The sequence below is a fragment of the Bombyx mori genome, chromosome 15, assembly GCF_030269925.1.
Source record: "Bombyx mori chromosome 15, ASM3026992v2".
NCBI classification, from domain to species: Eukaryota; Metazoa; Arthropoda; class Insecta; order Lepidoptera; family Bombycidae; genus Bombyx; species Bombyx mori.
This window is the reverse complement of record NC_085121.1, coordinates 10,917,615-10,942,264: the sequence shown is the minus strand read 5'-3', so window position 1 is coordinate 10,942,264 and position 24,650 is coordinate 10,917,615. Positions and strand designations below refer to the sequence as shown.

The 24,650-nt window shown below is 37.4% G+C and overlaps 5 protein-coding genes across 11 annotated transcripts in view; 3 read left to right on the top strand and 2 right to left on the bottom strand.

Annotated features, from left to right (window-relative positions):
* The window catches only part of LOC101743353 (TAR DNA-binding protein 43), a 490,523-nt gene that overhangs the window by 203,756 nt on the left and 262,117 nt on the right, over positions 1 to 24,650 (bottom strand). The gene's annotated exons all lie outside the window — the stretch shown is intronic.
* Positions 697 to 1,641, top strand: LOC119629552 (uncharacterized). The gene has a single exon (XM_038015681.1). The coding sequence runs from the start codon at positions 697 to 699 to the stop codon at positions 1,639 to 1,641; it is 945 nt and encodes a 314-aa protein (XP_037871609.1).
* Positions 11,839 to 15,823, top strand: LOC692994 (N-acetyl-glucosamine-6-phosphate isomerase). Of its 3 annotated transcripts, none has more exon segments than NM_001046831.1 (5): positions 11,839 to 11,987; positions 12,107 to 12,193; positions 12,340 to 12,469; positions 14,189 to 14,459; positions 15,245 to 15,587. In NM_001046831.1, coding segments are annotated over 4 exon segments (681 nt in total). In that variant the 5' UTR covers positions 11,839 to 11,987; positions 12,107 to 12,121; the 3' UTR covers positions 15,453 to 15,587.
* On the bottom strand, positions 15,860 to 18,795 carry LOC101743905 (4'-phosphopantetheine phosphatase). The gene is made up of 5 exons (XM_004933719.5): positions 18,336 to 18,795; positions 17,949 to 18,154; positions 16,681 to 16,811; positions 16,297 to 16,585; positions 15,860 to 16,226 (listed from the first exon to the last, which is right to left on the bottom strand). The coding sequence occupies exons 1-5, from the start codon at positions 18,572 to 18,574 to the stop codon at positions 16,021 to 16,023; spliced, it is 1,071 nt and encodes a 356-aa protein (XP_004933776.2). The 5' UTR covers positions 18,575 to 18,795; the 3' UTR covers positions 15,860 to 16,020.
* Positions 20,049 to 24,650, top strand: part of LOC101738201 (protein ECT2) — a 42,146-nt gene continuing 37,544 nt past the window's right edge. For 3 of the 5 annotated variants that reach the window (XM_038016168.2, XM_038016166.2, XM_038016164.2), the window contains exon 1: positions 20,071 to 20,346. Coding sequence is in view for 4 of the 5 variants with exons in the window: in XM_038016166.2 (XP_037872094.1) it covers positions 20,274 to 20,346 (73 nt within the window). In the remaining variant the exon portion in view is untranslated. Of the gene's footprint in view, positions 20,347 to 24,650 lie in introns of all 5 variants that reach the window. The other 2 variants (XM_038016163.2, XM_038016169.2) reach the window with 2 other exon arrangements.

Genomic DNA, 24,650 nt, shown 5'->3' with positions numbered 1-24,650 from the left:
CGTGACTTGGCGGACTCGGCAGGTCAGCAAGGCAAGGTGGATGGCCTAGGGCGATGGTGGAGGGCATATAGTCACCGTCGGCCAGACACAACATCCAACCCCTTCTTCAGTCGTAGCGGTTTCCCGTTCCACTGATCCAAGAAGGGATAGGACGAGGGTGTGCGCCTGCGTGAGCGCAAACGTTTGCGCACCTAAATATATCCTGCGTATCTGACCGCTTCCGTTAATGGACTCCGAATAAGCAAAAGTCCTGTGGCGATGGGTAGAAGTAGAGAGGTCTAGCCTGATGTAAGCTAGGCTTTGTCCGATACCTGCACACAGGCGGTCTCGGGGGTGTGAGTACACACCGTGGTCGTTCTTGCGCTGCGAGTTTGGGGCGACGGCGTGGGTTCGGCAGCACCCGAGATGACAAAGCAGCCCTGTTTAGGGAGGCACTGCTTTCCCCGCTCAGCCGGGGAGGGGGCTAGAAAAGGTGCCCTAAAAATTGCTCGTCCCATTTGATAAGTGGTAGTAACCGCGGCTGCCACTGCATCAGTCAAATCGTGGTCGACGTTGCAAAAGAAATATTATAAAAACATCTATCATGACAGTATAAACGCCAGAGAGCAGGTACTATTGCTGGGCGACTTCAATGCCAGGGTTGGTCGGGACTATGAGGCTTGGCCTGGAGTTCTGGGTAGACACGGAGTCGGCAACATGAACAGCAATGGTCAGTTGCTGCTCAGTCTTTGTGCTCAATACGGTCTAGCAATTACGAACACTATGTTTAGACTTGCCGCTAAGTACAAGACAACATGGATGCACCCAAGATCCAAGCACTGGCATTTGATCGACTATGCTATCGTAAGGCAAAGAGATTTCAGCCAAGTGCAGATCACCCGTGTTATGCGTGGTGCGCACTGCTGGTCTGACCACCGACTTATTGTCACTAAGCTACGACTCCGCCTCCGCCGCCCGCGTAGATCTCCTATGAAAAAGCTTGCGTCTTTGGACATAGAGAAGCTAAGAGATCCTGAGGTGAGGAAGAACTATGCTGAAGTTTTGTCTAAGAAGCTGTTGCCAGTTAATGAGACAGGTGATGTTGATGCTGACTGGGGAGCTTTATCATCTCATATCATGGATACCGCTTCAATTGCACTGGGTAGGAAATGCCGTCGTAATGAAGACTGGTTTGATGGAAATGATGAAGTTTTGCGGGAGGCACTCGACAAACACCGTGATCTCTTGCGACAGCACAGAAGGCGTAAAGGAAGCGTTGCGGCGGTCAAAGCTAGTGATCTTGAACTGCGCAAGCTGTCTCGACAAATAAAAGACAAGTGGTGGCAGGACAAAGCTATTCATATGCAATGGCTCACTGACACAAACCAGCTCGGTGAGTTCTATAGCGAGGTGCGCAAGCTGATGGGTACATCCAACCATGCAAAGGTTCCTTTAAGGGCTCTAGATAGTAGGCACCCCTTAACAAGCAAGGAGGATGTACTAAGGCGCTGGGCAGAGCACTTCAATGCCCTGCTGAATGTGGATCGATCAGCAGATCTGCAAAGCATCGCTTTAATGCCTCAACTCCCTCTTGCCCTTGAGCTGGACGAGCCCCTATTGCGTGACGAGGTTGTTACTGCCATCAGACAGCAAAAAAAATAAAAGGGCGGCTGGCGCTGACCTTATACCAGGAGAGCTGATCAAGTACGGTGGAGAGGATTTGCACACGTTGGTTTGGGAACTGTTTGTTCGTATGTGGGAGGAAGAGCGCGTTCCGGATAGCTTTAAAGTATCGCGCATAACTGCTCTCTATAAGAACAGGGGCGACCGATCTGACTGCGACTCCTACCGCGGTATTTCGCTCCTATCGGCCCCCGGAAAGGTCTTTGCTAGGGTACTCTTAAACCGCCTAAAGGACTTATCTGAAAAGATCCTGCCCGAAACTCAGTTTGGCTTTCGACCGGATCGAGGCACATGCGAAGCGATCTTCTCTGTGCGTCAACTACAAGAAAAGAGCAGAGAACAGGGTCGTCAGCTGTACCTCTGTTTTGTTGACCTGGAGAAGGCTTTTGACAGCGTGCCTCGCGAAGCCTTATGGTTGGTGTTACGGAAGCTCGGATGCACAGAAAAGTTTGTGGCGCTTCTTAGACTCCTGCATGACGACATGCAATGCTGCGTCACTGTAGATGGTGAACAGACGGGCTTCTTCCCCGTTACCTGTGGGGTGAAGCAAGGATGCGTCTTAGCGCCTACTCTGTTCGCCTTGTACTTTGCGGTCGTAGTTAGAGAGGTTCTACAAACTGTTTCCCAAGGAGTCCGCATCCGCTTCCGTACGGACGGCAGCCTTTTCAATTTGGCTAGACTTAAGGCTCGCACCAAAGTGTCGTATGCATTGATCACTGAGATCATTTATGCTGATGACTTGTGCTTCTTAGCAGAATCCCCAGACGGCCTGCAACAGCTGATGTCCGTTTTTCACCAAGCCTGCCGTAAATTCGGCCTGAAGATTAGTGTCAATAAGACGGAGGTGATGTCCCTGGACAGTCACGGTCACGAGACACTAACCATAAAGCTTGGTGAGGATGTGTTGAAGCAGGTGGATAAATTTCGCTATCTGGGGAACACTTTAACATCCAAGTGTGACCTTGATGATGAGATCAATAGCAGGGTCGGTGCCGCTGCGGCAGCATTTGGAAAGCTATATTCCAAGGTCTTCTGCTCACACGACCTTAAGTTGGCCACTAAAATCTCAGTTTACATGGCAATTGTGCTGCCAAGCCTCCTATACTCCTCCGAGTCGTGGTGTGTGTACCGCCGCCACATTCGCACTCTGGATCGCTTCCACCTTAAATGCCTTCGTGCCATCATGAAAATCAGATGGTCTGATAGAGTGCGAAATACCGAAGTCTTGCGACGTGCCAATGTTGGTGGCATTGAGACCTATTTAATGCGCCGGCAGCTTCGATGGTGCGGTCATGTATCACGCATGACGGAGGAAAGAGTGGCGAAGCGCATCTTCTTCTCTGAATTGCAGGATGGCAAGCGAAAGCATGGCGGACAACTCCTGCGGTACAAGGATGTCGTGAAACGACACATGAAGAGATGTGATATAGAGCCCTCTCAATGGGAGCGCTTGGCAGCGCAGCGGCCAGAATGGCGCAGGATGGTGAACAGCAAAGTACGCGAGTTCGAGGATCAGCGTAAAGCTGACCTTGATTACAAACGCGACCAGTTGAAGGCCCGCCCACCTGCTGCCATAACCTATAATTATGAGAACGGCGTGCTTACGTGCCCTCAATGCGCAAGGAGTTTTGCCGCAAAGATAGGCTATATAAGCCATCTTCGAGCGCACGAGCGCCAAATCGACGGATAGGAGTCAAAGTGGTCGCCATGGCCGAAATCGGTCGGATGAATCAGTCATTTACTGAGACTTTTTCAATGGACTTTTTGGAAGATCCCGAGAAGTTACGTTCAGCAACTTTGTTTCATTTTCCCAGATTTGTGCACTTTCACAGATATTAAACGGTTAATAAACCACCGTTATTACACATTTAAACCTGAAGAAACACTAAATAAACAAAATAAAACAAAATCACACAACTTCACTCCTCGCGTTCCTGCCAAAAAGTCAGACTAAATAGATTAGTGTTGGTGGCCAAAGATTATTTATGTTGAGCGTAGAGAAAGTACCCGGCCAAGTTCTAGATCTCTAAAGACACACTTAAAGGTAGCATTCCGATGTTGGCGACAGGTGACCGCGACTAGCAACCGCGACCCTGATCGCCTGAGTACCAGAGACATTCCGATGTCAGCGACTGCTACCGACGGCCAGTCTGCCCGCAGTTTTTATTGTATACAGTTGTATTCTAGTGCTCAGTCAATTTATCCGCAACTAGATAAAGAGCTATACAGATTTTATTAGAAGAAGAAGAATTTTGTTTGCCTTGCTTTCAGAAACAAGAATTTTGCCAACTTTTTTCCCAAATATTGTCTCGAATAACATTATCTCGATATGACTGGAGTGTCGAATCGTATTTAGGTGGGTTTTTAGACACAACATCTATTAATAATTTGTCAGCATGGGTGGAAAATGACACCATTTAGACGTGCAACGTGGCCGGGTCGCGCTGCGGCGCGGCACTGCTCCAGTAGCACTAGCGTCGCGCGACCACGTCACCCCCGTCAGTAAGTATCTACAGTCGGCATCGCTGCGCCACTTTGAGAAGGCGGCACGACATGAGAACCCTCTTGTCGTGGCCGCCGGAAACTACATACCCGATCCTGTAGACCGTTTGGTAAACCGTCGCCCAAAGCACGTCATCACGGATCCTCCTGATCCATTAACGGTGCTTTTAGGCAATACAAGCACCGGTCACCGTCCTCGCCGAACCCGTCGCTTGCGACGAAGGGCTCGACGAGCGAATTAACCCACAGACACAGCCCACTGAGTTTCTTGCTGGATCTTCTCAGCGGGTCGCGCTTCCGATCCGGTGGTAGATTCTGCGAAGCACTGCTCTTGCTAGGGCGGTGTTAGCAATTCTCCGGTTTGAGCCCCGCGAGCTCACCTACACAAGCTAGGGTACGCTGAAATAGCCTCTCAAGGCTATCAGCATAGGTAGGAAAAAAAAAAAAACCACGTCGCTTGCTAGCCGCGTCCACGGGTCGCGTGATAGGGACGCTTGCGTTGTTTAGGGTTTCATATAAATTCATACTAAGCAGTAAGTCGCGATCACCCACCTGTCCTGGGTCGCCCACCTGTCCTGGTGAAACTGGAAAGGCCTACGGGCCACCAGTAATCCTTCAATCATAAAAAAAAAGTAAGTCGCGCGACCCGGTCGCGGTTCCCTGTCGCAGTCCGCGTCGGTCACGGTCGCCAACATCGGAATGCTACATTTAGGAGTTATTTCCCTTACACGTAGTAGTTGCCATCCATTATAATAGCTAATGTATGTAAATAACTTCAGAACGCTATTTTATAGCAGCAATATATACTACTGTGGCTCCTCGTAACGACAGCCTTATGCCTCAGATATGTACATAGGAGTCAGCCAATCTATTCCTTAAACTCATCTTGATGGAACTAAAATTTGTTTTTTTTGGGGGTGGACTAGCTCACTTGGTGTTATGTGGTTACCGCAACCCATAGATATCTTCAACGAAAATGCCGCCACCCACCTTGTGATAAGAGTTCTAAGGTCTCGGTATAGTTACAACGGCTGCCCCACCCTTCAAACCGAAACGCATTACTGCTTCACGGCAGAAATAGGCAGGGTACCTACCCGTGCCGACTCACAAGAGGTCCTACCACCAATAATTACGCAATTTATAATTTTGCGAGTTTTTTATTTTTATTACACTATGTTATTCCTTCACCGTGGAAGTCAATCGTGAACATTTGTTAAATACGTATTTCATTAGAAAAATTGGTACCCGCCGACGGGATTAAACACCGGTGCATCGCTAGATACGAATGCACCGGACCAATACCATCTTTACTGTAAGGGCACACGGGGCCCGTGCCCAGGCCCCCATTCTCAGGGGACCCCGAAGGACCGACAATTTCTCTCACATATTTATTCTCAAAACATTTTTGTTGGGCACCTTTTTCACAAATCAGTAATCTCATCAGAAGGTATTTACAAGGCATACACTACGCCATTATATCGATGACTATTTCAACTGTACTAATTAATAATATTTCCGAACGCATCCTACCTAATTTACTAAGTACACCATCTAGCGATCACGATAACAGTTTCCGTTATCGTAATCGTAACCAAAAAACCAGCAGCATTCTAATATTATCATTAATGATACATTATATCATACTGTATTTGATTAACAATAATAAATGGTCATACTCAATTAAAAAAACGCGCTTTTTTTACTTTCCAAAATTTCAACCTCAGTAGCAGCCGAAGCACAGATCACTAAACTCAACCATCTTGATGTACTGGAGTTCTTTCGGAAACGTTTGGGCAGTTATTAGCAAAAATACATACAGTTGTGATTTTTAATAACGTAAAGCTACGTGATATTATTTCTTCATCGTAAAAGTCAGTCGTGATTACGTGTCAAGAACGTATTTTATTAGAATACAAGTACCTGACTCCAATCTTTGGATACCAGCATTATTGGTATGTGAGTTACATTTCCTTTGCCCTTACTATTTTACAAAAAAAGCTGTCAACTGTCAACCACGGTTCCAAAGTTGCAAACTGCAAAGGGACAGGAAAAAAAGCGCGGGAAACTTCGAATGTGCTGGTCGTTTATCTATAATTAAAATTAATTTTTGATGTTAATTGGATCAGTTGGGTAATATAGTATTAATATTTTAGTATATTTGTATCTATTTAATCCACGTTTTATTATTTTCTTCGTTTGATTTGGTAAGTTATTCTTATAATTTCTTAGATTGTATTAATGTTTGATCCGGACGACCCTGGGGGCTACGGCCCCCAGGTGTCGAATGAAATTACTATTGATTTTAATTCTGGAATAGATACTGAGGGATCTGTACTAGATTCCGATTGCTCTAACCAAACTAGAACTAACTCCAAAAGAAAAAGATCACATGCTAGTAAGATCTGCAAGCATTGCAACAAGAAAAAAAGAAAACATCTTAAATCTGCTATTGATAGTTGTGAATCAGACTGTAGATGTGATTTAGCCCCTCCTGCAACCATTGATACCCCAATGCAGTCAAATTCTCAATCGATAATTAATGCAAATTCAGCGTCTCAATCTTCTACTGACAACAAAAAGCGGACACAGCAGTCTATAGGTAGAATTCTTTACCAGTCGTCAGATGCCTCGCCTTTTATAGTCCATGTTCAAAAAATACAACAAAATCCAAATGATAACTCCTCTATCCACCCAATTTCATTTGGGCAGTTTTTAAAAAAAAATTCATTTAAAAATATTGTAAATGGTAGCCTGAAGCGCATTGGTCGAAACAGAATTTTACTTGCGTTTAGCCATTTTGAAGATGCTAATGCCTTCCTACATCATCCTGCAGTAATTAAGAATAATTTTAAAACTTTCATTCCGACTAATAATGTAACACGTATGGGTGTAGTAAGAGGAATTCCAACGGACTGGACAGAAGAAGAGATTTTAAAAAATATAAATGTTCCATTTGGATGTGGACCTATTCTTAAAGTAAGAAGATTAAATAAAAAACAAATTAATAATGGTAACACTAATTTTATTCCAATTGAAACAGTAGTGCTCACCTTCGATGGCCAAGTCTTACCAAAACGTGTATATTTATGTTATAATTCTTTACCTGTTGATCTGTACATATACCCAACTATTCAGTGTTTTCAATGCTGTCGATATGGTCACATTAAAACACAATGTAGGTCTTCTCCCCGTTGTTTTAAATGTGGTAATGGCCACTCAGGGGACAGTTGTAATATTGAAGAGGAAAATGTCATATGTTGCCTTTGTTCTGGATCACATTTCGCCACTAGCCGCAAATGCCCTGAATTTTTTAGACAAAAATCCATCAAAGAATCTATGGCCAAAAGTTGTCTATCATATGCAGAAGCCCTGAAATTACATCCTCCTGTTAGTAGATCATATTCAGATGTTCTGTCCACTCCAATATCTCCTCCTATATCACATATTAAAGTTTCAAATCCAAAGTCTGAAAATGTCAATAAATCTTACAAAAAAACAGTTTTTCTCAAACCTAAAACACCAGTGCAGCTTAGTAAAGGTTTTGACAAAATAGCTCATGCAAAATTAACCAATGAATATGATATTCCACTACCAACAGTTGGAACAGGATATGATCACCACTCACTTCAAAACTTGTCAACTCGTGATTTAATTCTCACTCTTATGAATTTTCTTCTTCAATCTTCACAAGTAATTTCTGAACATTCTTTACCGTCCAACACTGCCACTCTTCTTACAGATAAATCTGTAACTAACAACAATAATGGATCAGTCACAAATAATTCAGTGGAACTGTCGCAGCATTAGCTCTAAGAAATGTGACATTATCTATTTAGCAAATAAATATCAACCTTTTTTAATTTCTTTACAAGAAACTTGGCTACGTCCAGGTTTTAATTTTAGAATTCCCAAATACTCTTGTATTCGTGAAGATAGGTCAGATGGATATGGAGGTGTAGCACTTCTCATTAAAAATAATATTAGTTTTTCTCAGTTTACTATTCCAAATCATAGTTCTGATTTTTCTATTATTGCCATTACCATTAACAACATATGTTACGTTTCCCTATATATTCCACACCCCACTTCTAGTGTGTATAATGAAATAGAATCAATTTTTTCTATATTTCCCAATCCGATCTTAATCATGGGAGATTTCAATGCTCAACATGTAGCATGGGGCAGCTCCATTAGTAATCATTATGGCTCTCGACTGTTGGATATGGTCGATAAGTATAAATGGTGTATTTTAAATACTGGTAAGGCAACTCGTCGCACACAACCCCATGAAGAAATCAGTGCCCCTGATCTTTCAATCTGTACTCCTAATCTAGCTTCTATCGTTTCCTGGAATATTTTATCTTCTAGTTATGGTAGCGATCATTTTCCAATAGTGATAAATTTTCCTATAGCAACATCGTCCCGTACTAAATGTCGCTCCCCGAGAATGAAATTTAAACTTGAAAATGCTAATTGGTTTTCGTTTAAAGAAGAAGTTGAAAAGGTTATTCCTAACCTCCCGATAATCACGAAAAACAACCATGAAGTTTGCGCAGAAGCATTTGCTTTGTCTTTGATACAAGCCGCAGAAAAGGTGTTCCCAGTAAAAAAACACAATCATAATAAAATGATACCATCTCCGCCTTGGTGGGATAATGAGTGTTCATTAGCTATTAAAAAAAGAAAGCTAACAGAAAAAAAATATAAAGAAAATTCTACTTCTGAAAACTTTGATTTATTATCTCGTGTAATGACTGAAACAAAAAAGCTTCTTAAAGTAAAGAAATGGGAAGGGTGGAAGACCTTTTGTGCGTCTCTATCTCCTGACGTATCACCCTCTGTAGTTTGGCAAAATATTCGCCGGTTTCGATCAGCTTTTAAGGAACCTGGTGCAACTTTTCTTCCTAATGATATAGCAGACAACTTCTTAGATAATATTGCCCCTCCGCTAGTACCGAATTTCTTTATCTCTCATACTCTTTCCCCAGTAATTAATACCAACAGCTTAACTAGTCTTGATTCTCCTTTTAGCCTTTCAGAGCTGAAAGGAGTTTTAGCATACGTTAAAGATTCTGCCCCTGGCACTGATGGTATACCCTATTCGTTTTTCTCTCACTTAAGTGATTCTAGCCTTCTTTACTTTTTAAGTTTGATAAATTCCATTATGATTTCTGGCAATATCCCCACTTCGTGGAAATTACAAGAAGTAATCTCTATTTTAAAACCGAATAAGCCTCCTTCTGATGCGAACTCGTATAGACCAATAGCCCTCGCATCTGTTCTCGCAAAATTAACAGAACATCTAATAAAAAATCGGTTAGAATGGTTTCTTGAATCTAATGATATTCTTGCTCCGAACCAATACGGCTTTAGGAAAGGTCGGAGCACTATGGATAGTCTTGGAATATTTACAACTGATATTAGATTATCCTTTAGTAATAATGAATCAACACTTGCAGCATTTTTAGATATACATGCTGCTTACGATAACGTCGATCTTCACATATTAAAGCTAAAACTCCTTAAGCTCAATGTTCCCTTTTTGATTACTAATTTTATTATTAATTACTTGTCTGGTAGAGTAATAACTATGGATACGGGCGATTCAAACCATAAATCTAGAACTTTATGGAAGGGCTTACCCCAGGGATGTGTTATTAGCCCTACTTTGTATAACATTTACACACATGACCTAGATAAAGCAATTCAAATACCTAATGGTGATTCTAATAACGTGTCTATATTACAATATGCAGATGATCTAGTTTTATACGTTTCAGGGCGATCTGTTTTAGAATTAAGTGACTTTTTAAGTCGAGCACTGTCCAAACTTAAATTTTGGCTTGTCTCCAACGCTCTTAATCTTTCTGTTTCAAAAAGTTGCATTGTGTTATTTTCTAGAATGCGGCTTCCTCCTCCTGTTTCCGTATATTTTGATAATGAACTTATTCCATCTGAAAATGAAATAAAATTTTTAGGAGTTATTCTAGACGCCAAATTATCAGGTTTATCACATTGTTATTACGTTATAGCTAGATGCGAACGAGTTTTGAATATTATGAGATGTTTAACTGGAGTCTGGTGGGGTGGACATCCATATAATCTAAAGCTCCTATACAACGCTCTCATACGAAGTATTTTAGATTATGGTACTTACTTTCTTGAACCATGTAATGCAGTCGGACTAAATAAGCTTGATGGCATACAATCAAAAGCTCTCCGTTTAATAACCGGTGCAATGAAATCTAGTCCTATCAATGCTTTACAAGTTGAGTGTGTTGACCCTCCTCTGCGACTCCGTCGTCAATATCTTTGTGACAAGTTTCTGTTCCGTGCTCTACAATTTACCAAGCATCCCCTTCATACCAAATTATCTACTTTATCACATTTAGTTTCATCTTCCCCCTACTGGAGGCACAAGTCTCTACCTTGTTTAGTCGTGAGTTTTCGTAAATTTTCCTCTTTGCTTGCCCCCACTCACATGTCTCATCGTCTCTCTATTTTTTCTGCTGAATATGAAGCATTAACTCTTGTTCCTAAAATTCATTTTACCTTAGATATATCTCGATCTATTTTTTCTGCCAATATCGATTTTAATATCATCTTAGATAGAGAGTGGTCAGATCGACATTACATTTATAGCGATGCATCTAAAAATTCTTCCTCTGGTCTCGTTGGTGTTGGAGTTTATCATCAACAATCAAAAATTGTCCAAAAAATTAAACTTCCACCAGAAAGCTCTGTTTTTACTGGGGAATGCTACGGATTATTTAAAGCTATAGAATATGTTAATTTGATGAAATTACATAAATCTGTTATTTTTTCTGATTCCAAAAGTGCGCTTCAGGCACTTCAGAAATTTCCTTTCAAATCTTGCGCCAATTACCCTGTTATTGTAGATTGTAGAAAATTACTGTGGGAATGTAATTTAAAAGGTTTCGATGTAATTTTTGCCTGGATTCCTAGTCACGTGGGTATTTCTGGCAATGAATTTGCTGATAAACTTGCCAATGATGCTGTGGATTGTGGAGATATTTATCCATACAAAATCTTCATAAATGATCTTTTGTGTCTTCCGAATTCAGACCTGCGCGAATCTTGGGGACAAACATGGGCTATTTCTAGTCAATATAAAGGAAAGAATTATGCCCAAATACAATCTGTCATTCCTACCAAGCCTTGGTTTTACAATTTTAGATTTAATAAGATCACGACTACTATCATAATCCGGATGAGACTGGGTCATGCTTGCACTCCATCTCATTTGACTAGATTGGGTATAGTCAATAACAATATGTGTGATTGCGGCGCTGATGTTGGCAATTTAAATCATATTTTTTTCGCGTGCTCCTTAAATGACTGTTCCTCATTTATTGATTTATTAACATCCCTTGGTATTCCACTCCCGACTTCTATTAATACTTTGCTGTGTACTATGAACTATGATATTTATTTATGTATTTCAAATTTTATCCTGAAACATAATATCAAATTGTAATTATGTATATAAATACCTACCTGATCCATTCTTTTTAATTATCCGTTTTTTCCTTTTTCTCCTGTTTCCCTACCTTTACCCTTGTATGTGGCTAAATGCACAAACAGTGCAAGCTAAAAAAGAAAAAAAAAAAAAAAAAAAAAAAAAAAAAAAAAAAAAAAAAAAAAAAAAAAAAACTGCAAAGGAAAATGGACTTACATCTAAGTTAAAAGTATTACGATTTGAGAAAAATAAACTAGGATTTGCCTCCTAACGGTATTCTGGTAAATCCAACCAAATGAAATAAATTAAAGAAACTAATTTCACATCTGTATGTATATGAGCGGTAATCTAGCATTCCAAAAATATTTCATTAATTTCTTTGTAAATTAGATTTTCTTTCAATTAATCGAATTAATTACTTCAGTGGTGGACTTTTAATTGTAATGCAACATTTATTTTCAGATAAATATTAACAGTATGCAGTATCCACCCGAAGAGGCATATACTCGCCTTATCAGTCACAATATGACTGTGCCTCAAAGAATAAAGGTAAAAAACCCTTAACACCAAACATTGTTTTTTTATGCAAAAACACTCTGTATACAGAAACTATAATGAAATGCCAATTTATATTGAATCAGTACTATTCTTACTACCCTCAATAATGTCATGATAAGATTTATTTTAATTTTCAGGCAACAGGTGATATAATTGATGATGAAACAGCTCCCAATGGAATGGTTTCAGGTTGGGATTATGCTAATGAGAAATTTGACATGAAGGTACCAGAAAGGATCTTAGTTATTGGACAAGACCAACATGTTGGTAAGTGTACAATTTACTGTATTATATAGCTTAAAAATAAAATATGCGGCTTACAACCTAGACTAAAAAAAAAACATTATGTCGAGGGGTAAAAAGCTATTTCGTTTATTGACATTTTTACAACTTTACAGAAGAGCCATTTGGAGTTTAAAATTTGGAAAAAATATCATAAGAAAAAAAGTTCAATTAAAAACATCGAACTGTTGATGTTAATATGGACCTTTAATTACAAAAATTAAAGATGCATATTAAGTGAAATGCTGAAACCAAATAGCCTATCACAACTGGATATGTATATTTCAGAGGATAATAATTGGTGTAGCAGAAGTTAATTAAGTGTTTACTTAATAAGTTTTAAGTAAACTAGTAATTTCATTAAATACAAACTGATATTTTTGATGGGTAATTTTAAATTGATTGAGGCTCTGCTTCAGAGAAAGTGTCTCTTAATTGAGTTTAAAAGGTTTTTTGCTAGTTTACCTTTTTTTATGAAAGTTAAATAAATACAAAATATATTGGGAAATTGGTACTGAGGCTGCAAAGGGGGTATTTTTTCCCCCACCTAATTGCTCGAAGCCTAAAGGGCTATTCCAGCTACTTTTGGACTGGTAGGTTATTCACGGACCGGTAGATAGAGAGCACTATTTATATTATTACCTTTAAAAACAACTTTCATATGGTAATCTATAAAGTTTTTTGAGCAACGTTCATCTATTCTAGTTATTTGTAGTTTTATAAGTTATAATTTGGAGACACTAATTATTATTGGAGCAGTAGCTGTCAGTTATTGTGGTGCTTCATTCATACAAAAAGCTAGTGATCCATTTTCCTTAATAATTTTATGAACTTTATTGGAAATGTCTTATACGAGATCCAGTTAATAGTAGAAAGTTCGATCTCCACAGTAAATTGTGGGGGTGAACTAAGTGGCTGGCATATCTTTTGGCTGGGCTGTGACAGTCTAGGAGTTTTGTAAGGTCCTTGGGAACTTCTTCAATCTGCATTAGATAGAAGCTGAACCCATAGGAGAATGCAGAATTGTGAAAGCGAACTTTGGGGTGTGAAGGAGTGTATATATCTATCTGTATGAATCATTAGACTGTGCACTAAAGGGTACAAGTTAGATATGCTGAAGATTGACAGCTGTGTGACCATGACACAATCTTATTGACGGTCACTGACAAGCTTCGGCAGCTTATCCTCAAGGTATACTTATTCTTGAGTATCATCAGCTGTAATTTACAAACCTGTTGACCATATACAAAAAGCGATACAGACCCTGAAGTGTGGTTTGTTAGTCTACTTCAAAATACAATCAGACGTTATTGAGGAGGCTTTTAATTTGAGATGTTTGGAGTCCGACGTCTCCTGGTATCATACCATGCCGCATTTGGGGAATGGTATGATACCAGGATTCAAGCATTCTGTAAGGGTGAAGCACGTAGAAGCAAGCTAGTGGCTTTGTTATAAAAGGATGGGCTGCAACCCACAACAGGAACCAAACAGGAAAGAGCTAATACTTTCACCCCCCTGAAATTATTCACTCTTTCCTGTTCGGTTCCCTTTGACAACAGGATAACTGCAATAAAAGCAGAACGCCTGAATGTGTCGCCAACTTAATCTAAGTTTAGAAATCATGTTGGTTAATTCTATCAAAATGTAATACACTATGTTCATTGCATATTTTCAAAAACATACCAATGTAAACTTTTGATTTAGGTACTAAAGCACCACCCAGAGAAATTCAACTGGATAACGCTGTGCTGCCAACAGATCCGGGTATGGTCCGTGTGAGCACGCCGCCACGTATCATTACCCTCGATCAACATTACTTCCCTTCAGCTGATGATTTTCCACATGGCATGCCTAATAATTCACCACCACGGAATATTAAAACTTATCGCTCCCAAGGTGATGGGGCAAGAACAACGACACCCCGTCCAGATCACTTCAATGAGTCTATAATGACTGAATCACGCCTTGTACTCCGGTAAGTTACAATACATATTATTAGGTCTACCTGCAAAAGTAAACCTTGTATAAAAAATACTGTGAGAATACAAAAATCAAGTTCATTTGGGTGTGTTACTTTCAAAGCAATGTTATTTTCATATTCCCTAAATTAATCTAAAATTCTGTCAAAACTTCTGTCAAACCGGAAAATATGATTTAGCCAGACATAGGCATGATAATGGTGCACATCCTTGCAGGCTTACAAGACGCACATCCCACCGGCTATTACGTAAATTTACAAATTTTTTAGGTTAATTTTTATTTCATGATGTTACACCGGCATTGTAAAAGTTGTTCATGAACTTTATGTACATATTTCCTTAGAAAAACTGGCATCTACCTGTGGGATTTGAACACAGACAAAATTACATTGCTTGATATGTGCTATGTATGATATGTGATATGTACTATCGTGATTTGTGATATATTTAGTAGGCACCGGCTTGGCTCTGCCCCTGGTATTGTTGAAGTCTGGGCGACGGTAACCACTCACCATCAGGTGAGCCGTATGCTCGTCAGCCTACAAGGGCAATAAAAAAAAAAGAAAGAGCATTGTCCTTTAGGCTACGATTAGGTACTATAAAATGGTTAAGAGCCCTGTCGGCTACAGTAACACTTGGGCTTTTAACTCATTTGTTCGTTGTATAGAAAAAAACAGTAATAAAGTTTTCGAAAAGTCGAAAATAATGAACGCAAGAGTAATCGTAAAAGTATTTTTAATTAGTTTTTTTTTTCTATTAAAATCAGAATTAACGGTTTCAGAGATCCTACACCACCTATAGGTAATGGTGAAGGACTTTCGACCGCTGAAGAGTTAGTGCATTTACGACGCCAAATTGTGAAGTTAAATCGACGTGTTATGTCTATAGAAGCTGAACAACTTCAAAGGCAACAGAAGGAAAAAATTGCTTATGCTATAGGCATAGCGTATATGTTGTTCAAGGTTATTGCTTGGTTAAACAGATCTTAAATCAAGAAATACCCTGATAATATTGTAACATAAAATTACTTATACAGAATATGTTAAGCGTGTGACGTGACTTCTGTAAATCTTCTAGAGATCATTTACCCTTGTAAGTGTCACATCCCTAGTAGTGCAGGTGGAAGTGTAGAGTTCTTGATTACTTTTACTGAAAGTTTTGTTACTTTTTTATGAAGTTACATATGTTATCAATGTACTTTACAGTGAATTTATGTGTATAAGCTATAATTAGAGTTTCTTGTTGGACTGTATAGACAATGAATGAATTAAGAACTTACAGTGCCACCCTTTAACTATGAGGTTTTTGTATTCTGTTAATTCATTTCCTTAGTTTGAATAAAGTCTAGGAAACAATGAAAGATGGTTTTATTTGTAATAAAAAATTAAACACTTAATTCAATAAAACGCTCCATATATTCAGAAATCATTAATATATGAACAGTGCCACAAACATTCAAGATATGAATGCAGAAACATTGTAGAAAGTTCATGAATTAATTACACTGAATACTGGCATAATCATGATTTTCACAATATTTTAATATTTACAGTTTTATTATGTTCTAATAGGGGTGTCTTCATAAATAAATATTACAGAAAACAGTGGTCCTCCAAGTCTCTGTGCTAACCACGCATTCTTCACTACTGCTAACTTCAATGAATCTACAGCTAGACAAGCATTGAAATTTGTATGAAGGGCTCTTCCCATTCCTTCAAGTATAATTAAGTCAACTCCACGCACTTTCATTTCAGTACAAAGACCTGTAGATAATGTGCTTATTAGATAAAATATTTCATGAATAATAAACACATGATAAGATATAACACTTACCTATACTTATAGTTCTAAAATCGAGACATGGTCCCCTTTGACCACTAGACTTTACTACTAAATCTCCAGTAGACAATGCAGCTGCTAATACTGGACATATAAGTGAAGCATGCTGTAGTATTTCTTCTAGTTCAATATTGGTGACGTCATTGAGTGCAGGCCATTCATTGGCACAAAGTATAACAGATGTCCCTCTTAGTAACAAGCCACGTACAAATGGCAAAATACCAAGAACTATATCAACCCCACTATTATCAACAAATATGGCTGCACAGTGATGAACAGTTTTCTGTAAAGATCAATTTTATTAAATTATAAGTATTCAACATTTTTTGTAACTAAATAATTAAAATATGATGTAAAATATGGTATAAATCAATATACCTCCAATTTATCCAACCATTTTTCTAAACCATCAAACAGCCAAGGTCTTTTCTGGATTTTTTCAAGGGCTTCATAAAGGCCACAGTCTAAGATACTTGTAACAGCCTGGGCTCCCCAATCAAACATATTGCCTGTTAAATTAATGAATATAATAGTAAATAATATTTGGATTATTATTTTTGCTTTAAATGAGCAAATATGCTCACAGCTTTTATTGAATTAAGTAGTTACTGGATTTCATAATTATCGCAAACCTGATTGCTTAACTAATATCTGAGATGAGTTATGAGATCCCAATTTCAATTTAATTGTAATCTGACAAAACACATGTCTATGCAAAAAATATACTGAAACCACATGCCCTGCCTTGCAAGTTATCTTGCACCAGAACTGAAGATATAAACTTCATCATTGAGATTTAGCCATTAATGTAGAAATAGATGATGACACAGCTGCTAGGGACAGATGGATGGATGTAATACTGTTACTAATACTGTAAGTAATACTGTAAACTCATATCTTGAAGCATTTGATGTCAAGTAAACTGTGATCTTGTGTTCCAATATAAAACTATAAAAACAGTGGTACTACTGGTGCAATAAGGTTGTATAGGAATACAACTGTTTGTACATCAGTAGAAACTGATCAATAGCCATGGTGTTTCTGAAGAATTATAGCAATTTTCCTTCAAACCAGGTTATACAAATAATAATCATTATTATTATTGTGAATCTGGCCCTGATTTACGATTCCCTGTGATATTGGTACCACCCAGAGAAAGAGCAAGCAAACCTGTTCATCACACAATGTTTACCTGATGCGGGAATTGAACCCACAAAATGTGGCGCAACAGTCAGAGGCACTAACTACTGCACCATCAGGTCAGTCATGAATTTTTCATGGTGCTCAATGGCACAACTATGCCACTGGCATTGCCAATTTCCATAGACAGCCTGGTAAGATAATACTATTAGGATCCTTTTGAAGAATATTTATTCTTCAATTTAGAATAAACTTTAATGTTAAAATTATTCTATTCGCAACTAATGTATTATCTGCCTTATTTTCTTTTAATTATAACAACTGTTTCTTTTAAATTATTAATGCCACTTTATTACTTTGGTTTAATCTCTTAGTTTTTGTAATCATAGACCATTGACTGATTATTATTATTATTATGATAGTCAGTAAAAGCAGTTTTAATTATTTATACGACTTGTGGAAGCTGCAGAAAATACATTTCCCAAAAATTAATATATTTCAATTACCAGCTAAAACACCTCTACATAATTCAGTCCAACGTTGTCTATCATTAGTTATGGCATCAATTTCTGCTAATCTGGAACTGAGACTTGCCAATGCTCCTTCATTTTCAAATTTCTTTTGTTGTTTCCACAGATCAAAGAATCCCTGAGAACGAAGGCATGTTTCGTTGATGTCAAGGAGTAGACGTATGGTCAATTGGCCATGAGCTCTAAAATTACAAATTATTCAAAAAATTAGTGGTACATTAGAAAAATTATATAGGCCTGCAGTGTTAAATTAAAATTAGAACTTGGCAGAGCTGTGCAAAACAAAATCACTTAATATCTGTAACAGTATTATGTGAGTGTTTGCCAATTAATTAATGTACTCAGTAAAGGCAAAGTACTTACAGAGGGTTTATTCTAAGTTCTTTTAATGCTTCAACGTAACATGTTTTAAATTTCAAAGCTCTTATTTCTACTGTAGGATCATTATTATTGACAAGTGCAAATTTAACATATTTTTCAACTAATTTTTCACAAGTACACAACCAATACTCTCTTGCTTCTTCATCAGCAAGTAGATCTAAAGTATCGGGATTGTATTTGTCTGGCTCGTATAGTATATGAGAGAGACCAAAATGTTCCATTCTGCTATTTTCTTTCAAAACTAACTATAATCACAGTTTTTTTAACAGTTTATTCACTACCTATTGTTATTGTCTTAGCCCATAGCGAAGATTTGTTTTATCAACAAGCAAATATGCCGTCTGGAGATAATAATTTTATCAACTATCATAGATAAATATAGATTAACCAGTAAATTCAGTTTAATTTACATTTGCATTCCTCTTGACATAAAATCAAAAATGCATTAAACGTTTTTTTTAGGGATTTTATGATCTGGTAACTAAGACCTTTAAGTCATGTCTTATTTTTATGGAAATTGATAATATGGAGTGAAATGAAATGAAATAAGAATGATTACTTTGAGACATTAATAAACTGTGAAGAAATTAAGTGAACCGAGATGAGATGACATAGGATGAAATATAATCTCAGTAAAATGGTGGTCAATTACAGATATTTTTTCAGTGGACTTTTTGGAGAATCCCGAGAAGCTACGTCCAGCGGCTTTGTTTCATTTTCCCACATTTGTGCACTTTCACAGATATTAAAAAGTTAATAAACCACCATCATTAAGCATTTAAGCCTGAAGAAACACTAAATAGACAAAATAAAACAACTCACACAACTTCACTCCTCGCATTCCCGCCAAAAAGTCATTAAAACGATTTAATTTTGCTGGTACAGATTAGTTGTAATAAAGGCGTCTTGATGGCAAAAGAAATACAACCCGACCAAGCTAAGTTTGCACCTCGCTGCGATGCGGCGCCCCGCCCGCTATCTGTTGAATTTTAAATTTTTAAACTGTTTTTTGTTGAAGTTTAGTTATATTATTGAACTATTTTTTTTAAGTTTTTGTTGAACTGTTGTTACTGAACGCTTAACGTTCATTTTTTTTTACTTCGAGACGATTGTTGTGGGCAACAAAAATGAAAGGAAAGGTGATACACAGTGAAGGGAGAAATATAATCCTGAAAAATGAAGGAAAATTATTAGTGAGCAATTGGGATACAAAAAAGTGCAAGAACGCCCGGGTCTCAATCAATCACCAATAGTCAGCGAACAAACGATAATTGATCAAAGTGAATTAATCTGAGCGATAAAAATAAGGATATTTAGTAAGAGTGGTCACCGTTAAGTGGGGCCCACTTAACGGTGACCATTTGTTTAATTAATTATAAATAAATAAAAGACGCACAAACAATTTTTACATTCGAACATTAACGAACAAACGACGAACAAATAATAGAAAATAAAAAAAATTCGAAATTCAAAAAAAAAGGGAGCCTAATTTACAGAGCCGGAGTTAACATATACTATCTCCATGCTTGCAACATTTGTGTAATCTCTGGTATAGTGTGCTATAATCTATGACTGTCAGGATATCATATAAATCATATAAGACCTGGCTTTGGCTTTTTGACAAGCTTTTTTACAAGACTGTATGGGTTTAGATCCCCTTGTCTTTCCTAATAAAATTTGTACCAAAAAAAATCTATGACTGTTCTTGACAGTTATTATAAGTGTATAATCTATGGTTATTATGTTTGCTTGCAATGCTGTTATTTCATAAAATATGTGATCGTTAAAAAATAAACTAATAATAAATTTACGAAAAAAATGTTCTACGTAAAGTGCGTTGTGCTAGATTGTGATTGTGTTTGAAATTTTGTTATGGTGTTGTGTGTATGTGATTGATGTAACAAACCAGTGTATAGCAAGATGGACGAATTGTCTAAGGGCATGACACAAACAGGAAGCGCCGCTACAACTGACAAAATTCAAGAAAATGATGGTAAACATTTTCTAGCCTTTTTAACATATTTCTTTCACGGTTTACAGTAGGCATGTAATGGATTATATTTCTATTACTATGCATAAGTAATCAAACCATTTCAAAAAAATAATAAATTAAATATTGTACGCTGTACTTGCAATGTTTGTCAAAATACAAAAATAGCATTATTGAAATAGTAAATAAGACAAAAAAAATACTGTACGTTTTTAATGATTTTTACAAAAAATATCCCACATGGTAACTTATGATTATAGGTAATACTCGCTCCATTTTCTAATTGTTTCAATATCAGCGAAAATGAAACCAATACCTACCCAGTTAAAATACTTCTGTAATTTTTTACCATCAAATAATTCACATAATTTGATTTACTATCTTTATATTAAGCAGTGAATGTGTATCTACAAATAATAATCTTATTATTATTAATATTATATAACATTAAAAATTTCTTAGATTATTCAAATTCCTCTCAATATTCAGACTATCTTACTAGAGCAAAGTTATTTTAGCGTCAAGAGGCCTGGTACCATCAGAGCTTGCTAGGTATTTTCTGAGGACTATGCCACATGTTTATGGGGCTGTCTTATAGGCTGGGTCTTATATAAGGTATATAAGGTCTTATATAAAAAAAGGTTTTATGAGGAAGTGTGTATTGTTTCAAATGGACCTAGAATTTTTTTTGTAATTGTTTTTTAAATTAATGTGATATGAAATTTAGAGATTTTATAAAAGATTACAAATTTAGTATTAAATTTAGAGATTTTATAAGTATACAATTTTCTAAATTTCTTGAAAACATTTCTCATAATTAGGTTCTTTAATTTTTTCTTATAAATTATTCTTTGGGATTTTCTGTATTATAAAAATTTGTAAGTACTGCATCTTTGATTTTGTTTGTGGTGCAAATGTTAATGTACTTAGGTACTAAATTTTTATATCAATGACCCTAAAGAGAGAATTTAAAAAAAAATGTTTATTTTAATCATATACTTGTAAATAACATAGATTTTCATTAAAGTTTGTAAAATATATCATTACTATAAATGGATTGATGTCTGTAAATTTAAAGTTTCAGGTCTACTTTTAGTTATCAAACTTACAGAAAGTGATTAAAATATTTTCAGTCACTGTTAAATACTAATTGATTGATGATCATCATTTTTCACACTTAATGCTATATTTTTCTCACTTGTTAAATGTAAAGGATAACCCAACTGACCTTACTATGAAGTAAATTTGATAAGGAAGTATTTAACTTGCTTGCAAAATGCAAAAATGAAGGTTATTATTTGAAAAAATTATATCCTATAATATCCTATAATACGGATCCAATCTACTGTGTTATAGGGGGGGGGGGGGGATTACTGTATATGTAAAATATACGTCTGTAGCACCTGAATTTCATAAACGCTAAAATAGCTTGAGGCGCACTTACCGCTCAGCAAAGCTCACCTGTTACCGCCGCCCCACTTTGCCTGTACTCTGAGCCTCTAGGCCAGTAGTTCCGCAGGTGGCGCAACGATGTTACAAAGGGGAGGAAACTCGCATCGAGTCCCCCTTGAATTAGAAATTTCAGGGATCTGAGAATCATTTCCTTCACAATGATCTTCCCTCCTAATATAACTTCTATCTGTGGTCGTTTATCTTTGATAGGCCTTCGATGTTCTGCATGTGGAGTTAACAGTCCCTGCATAATAAGATGACATTTTATGTTCTTCACTTATGTTTGGTCATATAATCCGTATCCATATAGACTATTCATATAGAAGATAACGTCGAAATGCTTCTTTATGATAGTAATGAACTCCTTTATCGGGGCCGTCGCTAACTACAACCCTGACCCGGCTCACAGTTAACCAACCACCGTCAACATCACATACATGCTCTGATAGATAGATAGTATTTTTTTGTCTACCTATCAGCCAGTAGTCTCGTTAGACAATAGTCCTTATTCTGACAAAGTGTATGTTTCGTGAATGTTAGAAGACAACCAATAATAACTGAGAATTTTTGTAATTTTGGGTTTTCAAGTTTTATAATAATAATTTTATGATTTAAAATACCATATAGTTATGTAGGAAAATACATGGTAGCGCTAAATATAGACCATATTATAGAAATGTTCACCCAGGAATGAAATAAGGAAATAAGTTTGTCAGACGAAATCCTGTCCTCATTTCCTCTAAAATCAAACCGATATGTGTCTCTTAGTTTTTAAGACAGATATGGTAGACTGCTCTCTGAATTCAGTTTAGTTTGTAGACACCAAGAACCTACAGGGATATATTGTATATAACAGATCATTAGCACAGGCTTACTTGTCTGTGTGGTCTAGATAAATTGCTATTTTTTCTCGAACTCTCCCAACATTGGGCACTAACACTGATGCATGTACTACTCTTATTTTGATTTAAGACGACGCTGGCGAAGGACGGGTTGCTTTTTGTTTAGGCGTGCTTCACATCACGAAGCTACAAATACTTTGTGCGCTCTTAAAACAAATGCAAACCTGTTGCATATAAATAACATACTATCACGGGATTCGTTTGCGATTCACCATTTAAGTATATGTTGGTATGGCCTGGTTTCAGATATAGTAAATATTAATGTCCTATCAGCCAAGTCAAGTCAAGTTAAAAAAATCTAATGTCAAGTGCTTTAAAAACCATCTACATTTTGAATGTACATGCCGACTGTATACAAGCGAGAATCTCATTCGAGCACAAATGTGACTGTTTCAAAGTGACAATCGATCCCGATCTTTTAATTGTGTAAAGAAGAATTTACGTTTTAGCTTCAATATCGAGCTGACCTTGTTTTTTTTTCTTTGGGCTAACACTAGCCCTAGCAAGAGTAGTGCTCCGGAGAATCTACCACCGGATCGGAAATGCGCCCCCTGGGAAGATCCGGCGAGAAACTCAGTGGGTTGTGTTTATGGGTTTTACTCGTCCAGAACGGAGACCGATGTTTGAGGTACCTAAAAGCACCGTTTGTGGATCGGGAGGATCCAAAATGACGTGCTTAGGGCGACGTCGACTGTTTACTATTCGATCCGCAGTTGTATGTATGTCCCCATGTAGTTCCGGCGGTAGTACCGGCGGCCACGGCAAGATTGTTTTCGTGTCGTGCCGCCTTCTCAAAGTGGCCCACTGATGCCGACTAAAAATATTTACTTATGGAGTCCATCTCCAGATCGTCGTTGAGATCTATGCTCCTCACGAACCACGGTGCTCCGACGGCTATCCTGCAAAAACGATATTGAATGACTTGAAGGGGTTTCAGTTCAGTGCGGGCTGCATGAGCGAAACTACACTTGCATATGTCATGACCAGGCGTATGCAAGTTTTTTAGAGTATCATCTTATTACGAAGGATATGCTAGATAGCTGTTACTGATGTTCTTTATGAGTGAACGAGCCATCCTTCTCGTTTTACGTGGTTGGAGCCCATAGTCACCACAACGTGAATGGCGCTACTCACAGTAAAACATAACGTGGAAGCCACAATTGAAAATTATAAATATCGGCTATCCCACCACCCAAATCGGAGCGAATGATTACTTTATGGCGCAAATAGACCGCACGGAGGATGGGATTGTTTTATTGTTTGTGATCTAGGATTGAATTGAAACTTTATTATAAAGTAAGAAACAGTCCTCTCCTGCAACTTGTTCGGCGTTTAGATAAACTTACATGTAATACGATTAACAAGACAGTCATAATGTTAAACAAAACGCAAATTTACACATTAATTCAAAAGTTTTCATTCACATTTTTCGCGTGGAAGAACGGATCAGTACGCAATAATTAATGAAAAAACATTCGAAAACTTTCTTTTTAAAAACAGTATTTTCTAATTTTTATGATCAGTACCGATCATAAATTAAAGAGAAGAAATTAAACTTTATTTACGTTGCTCTAAATTTGTAACACTTAAAGGTAGGTTTTTATCATAGTGCCATCAACGTACGAGAAAGAAGCACGAGTAGACTTAACAAATTATGAGTGTTTTTTTATACACTCACCGACGGTGTCAGAACAGTGTATCCGGGTTTCGCTAAATTAGAAAAGAATAAAAAATTTCAAACGTCAAGATTAAACAATAATATTTCAAACTGATGTCAATGTAGTCAAGTAATAGGATATTAGAACAATTAGAACAATTATAAAATATAATGATATAATAATGATTCTATAAGCAATGTGTAAGTGTACAAGTAAAACACAAACCCATCTGGTGGTCTATCGTATATAAAATATATTCTACTGTAAACCTGTTAACAAAAGGTGTATGTGCGTC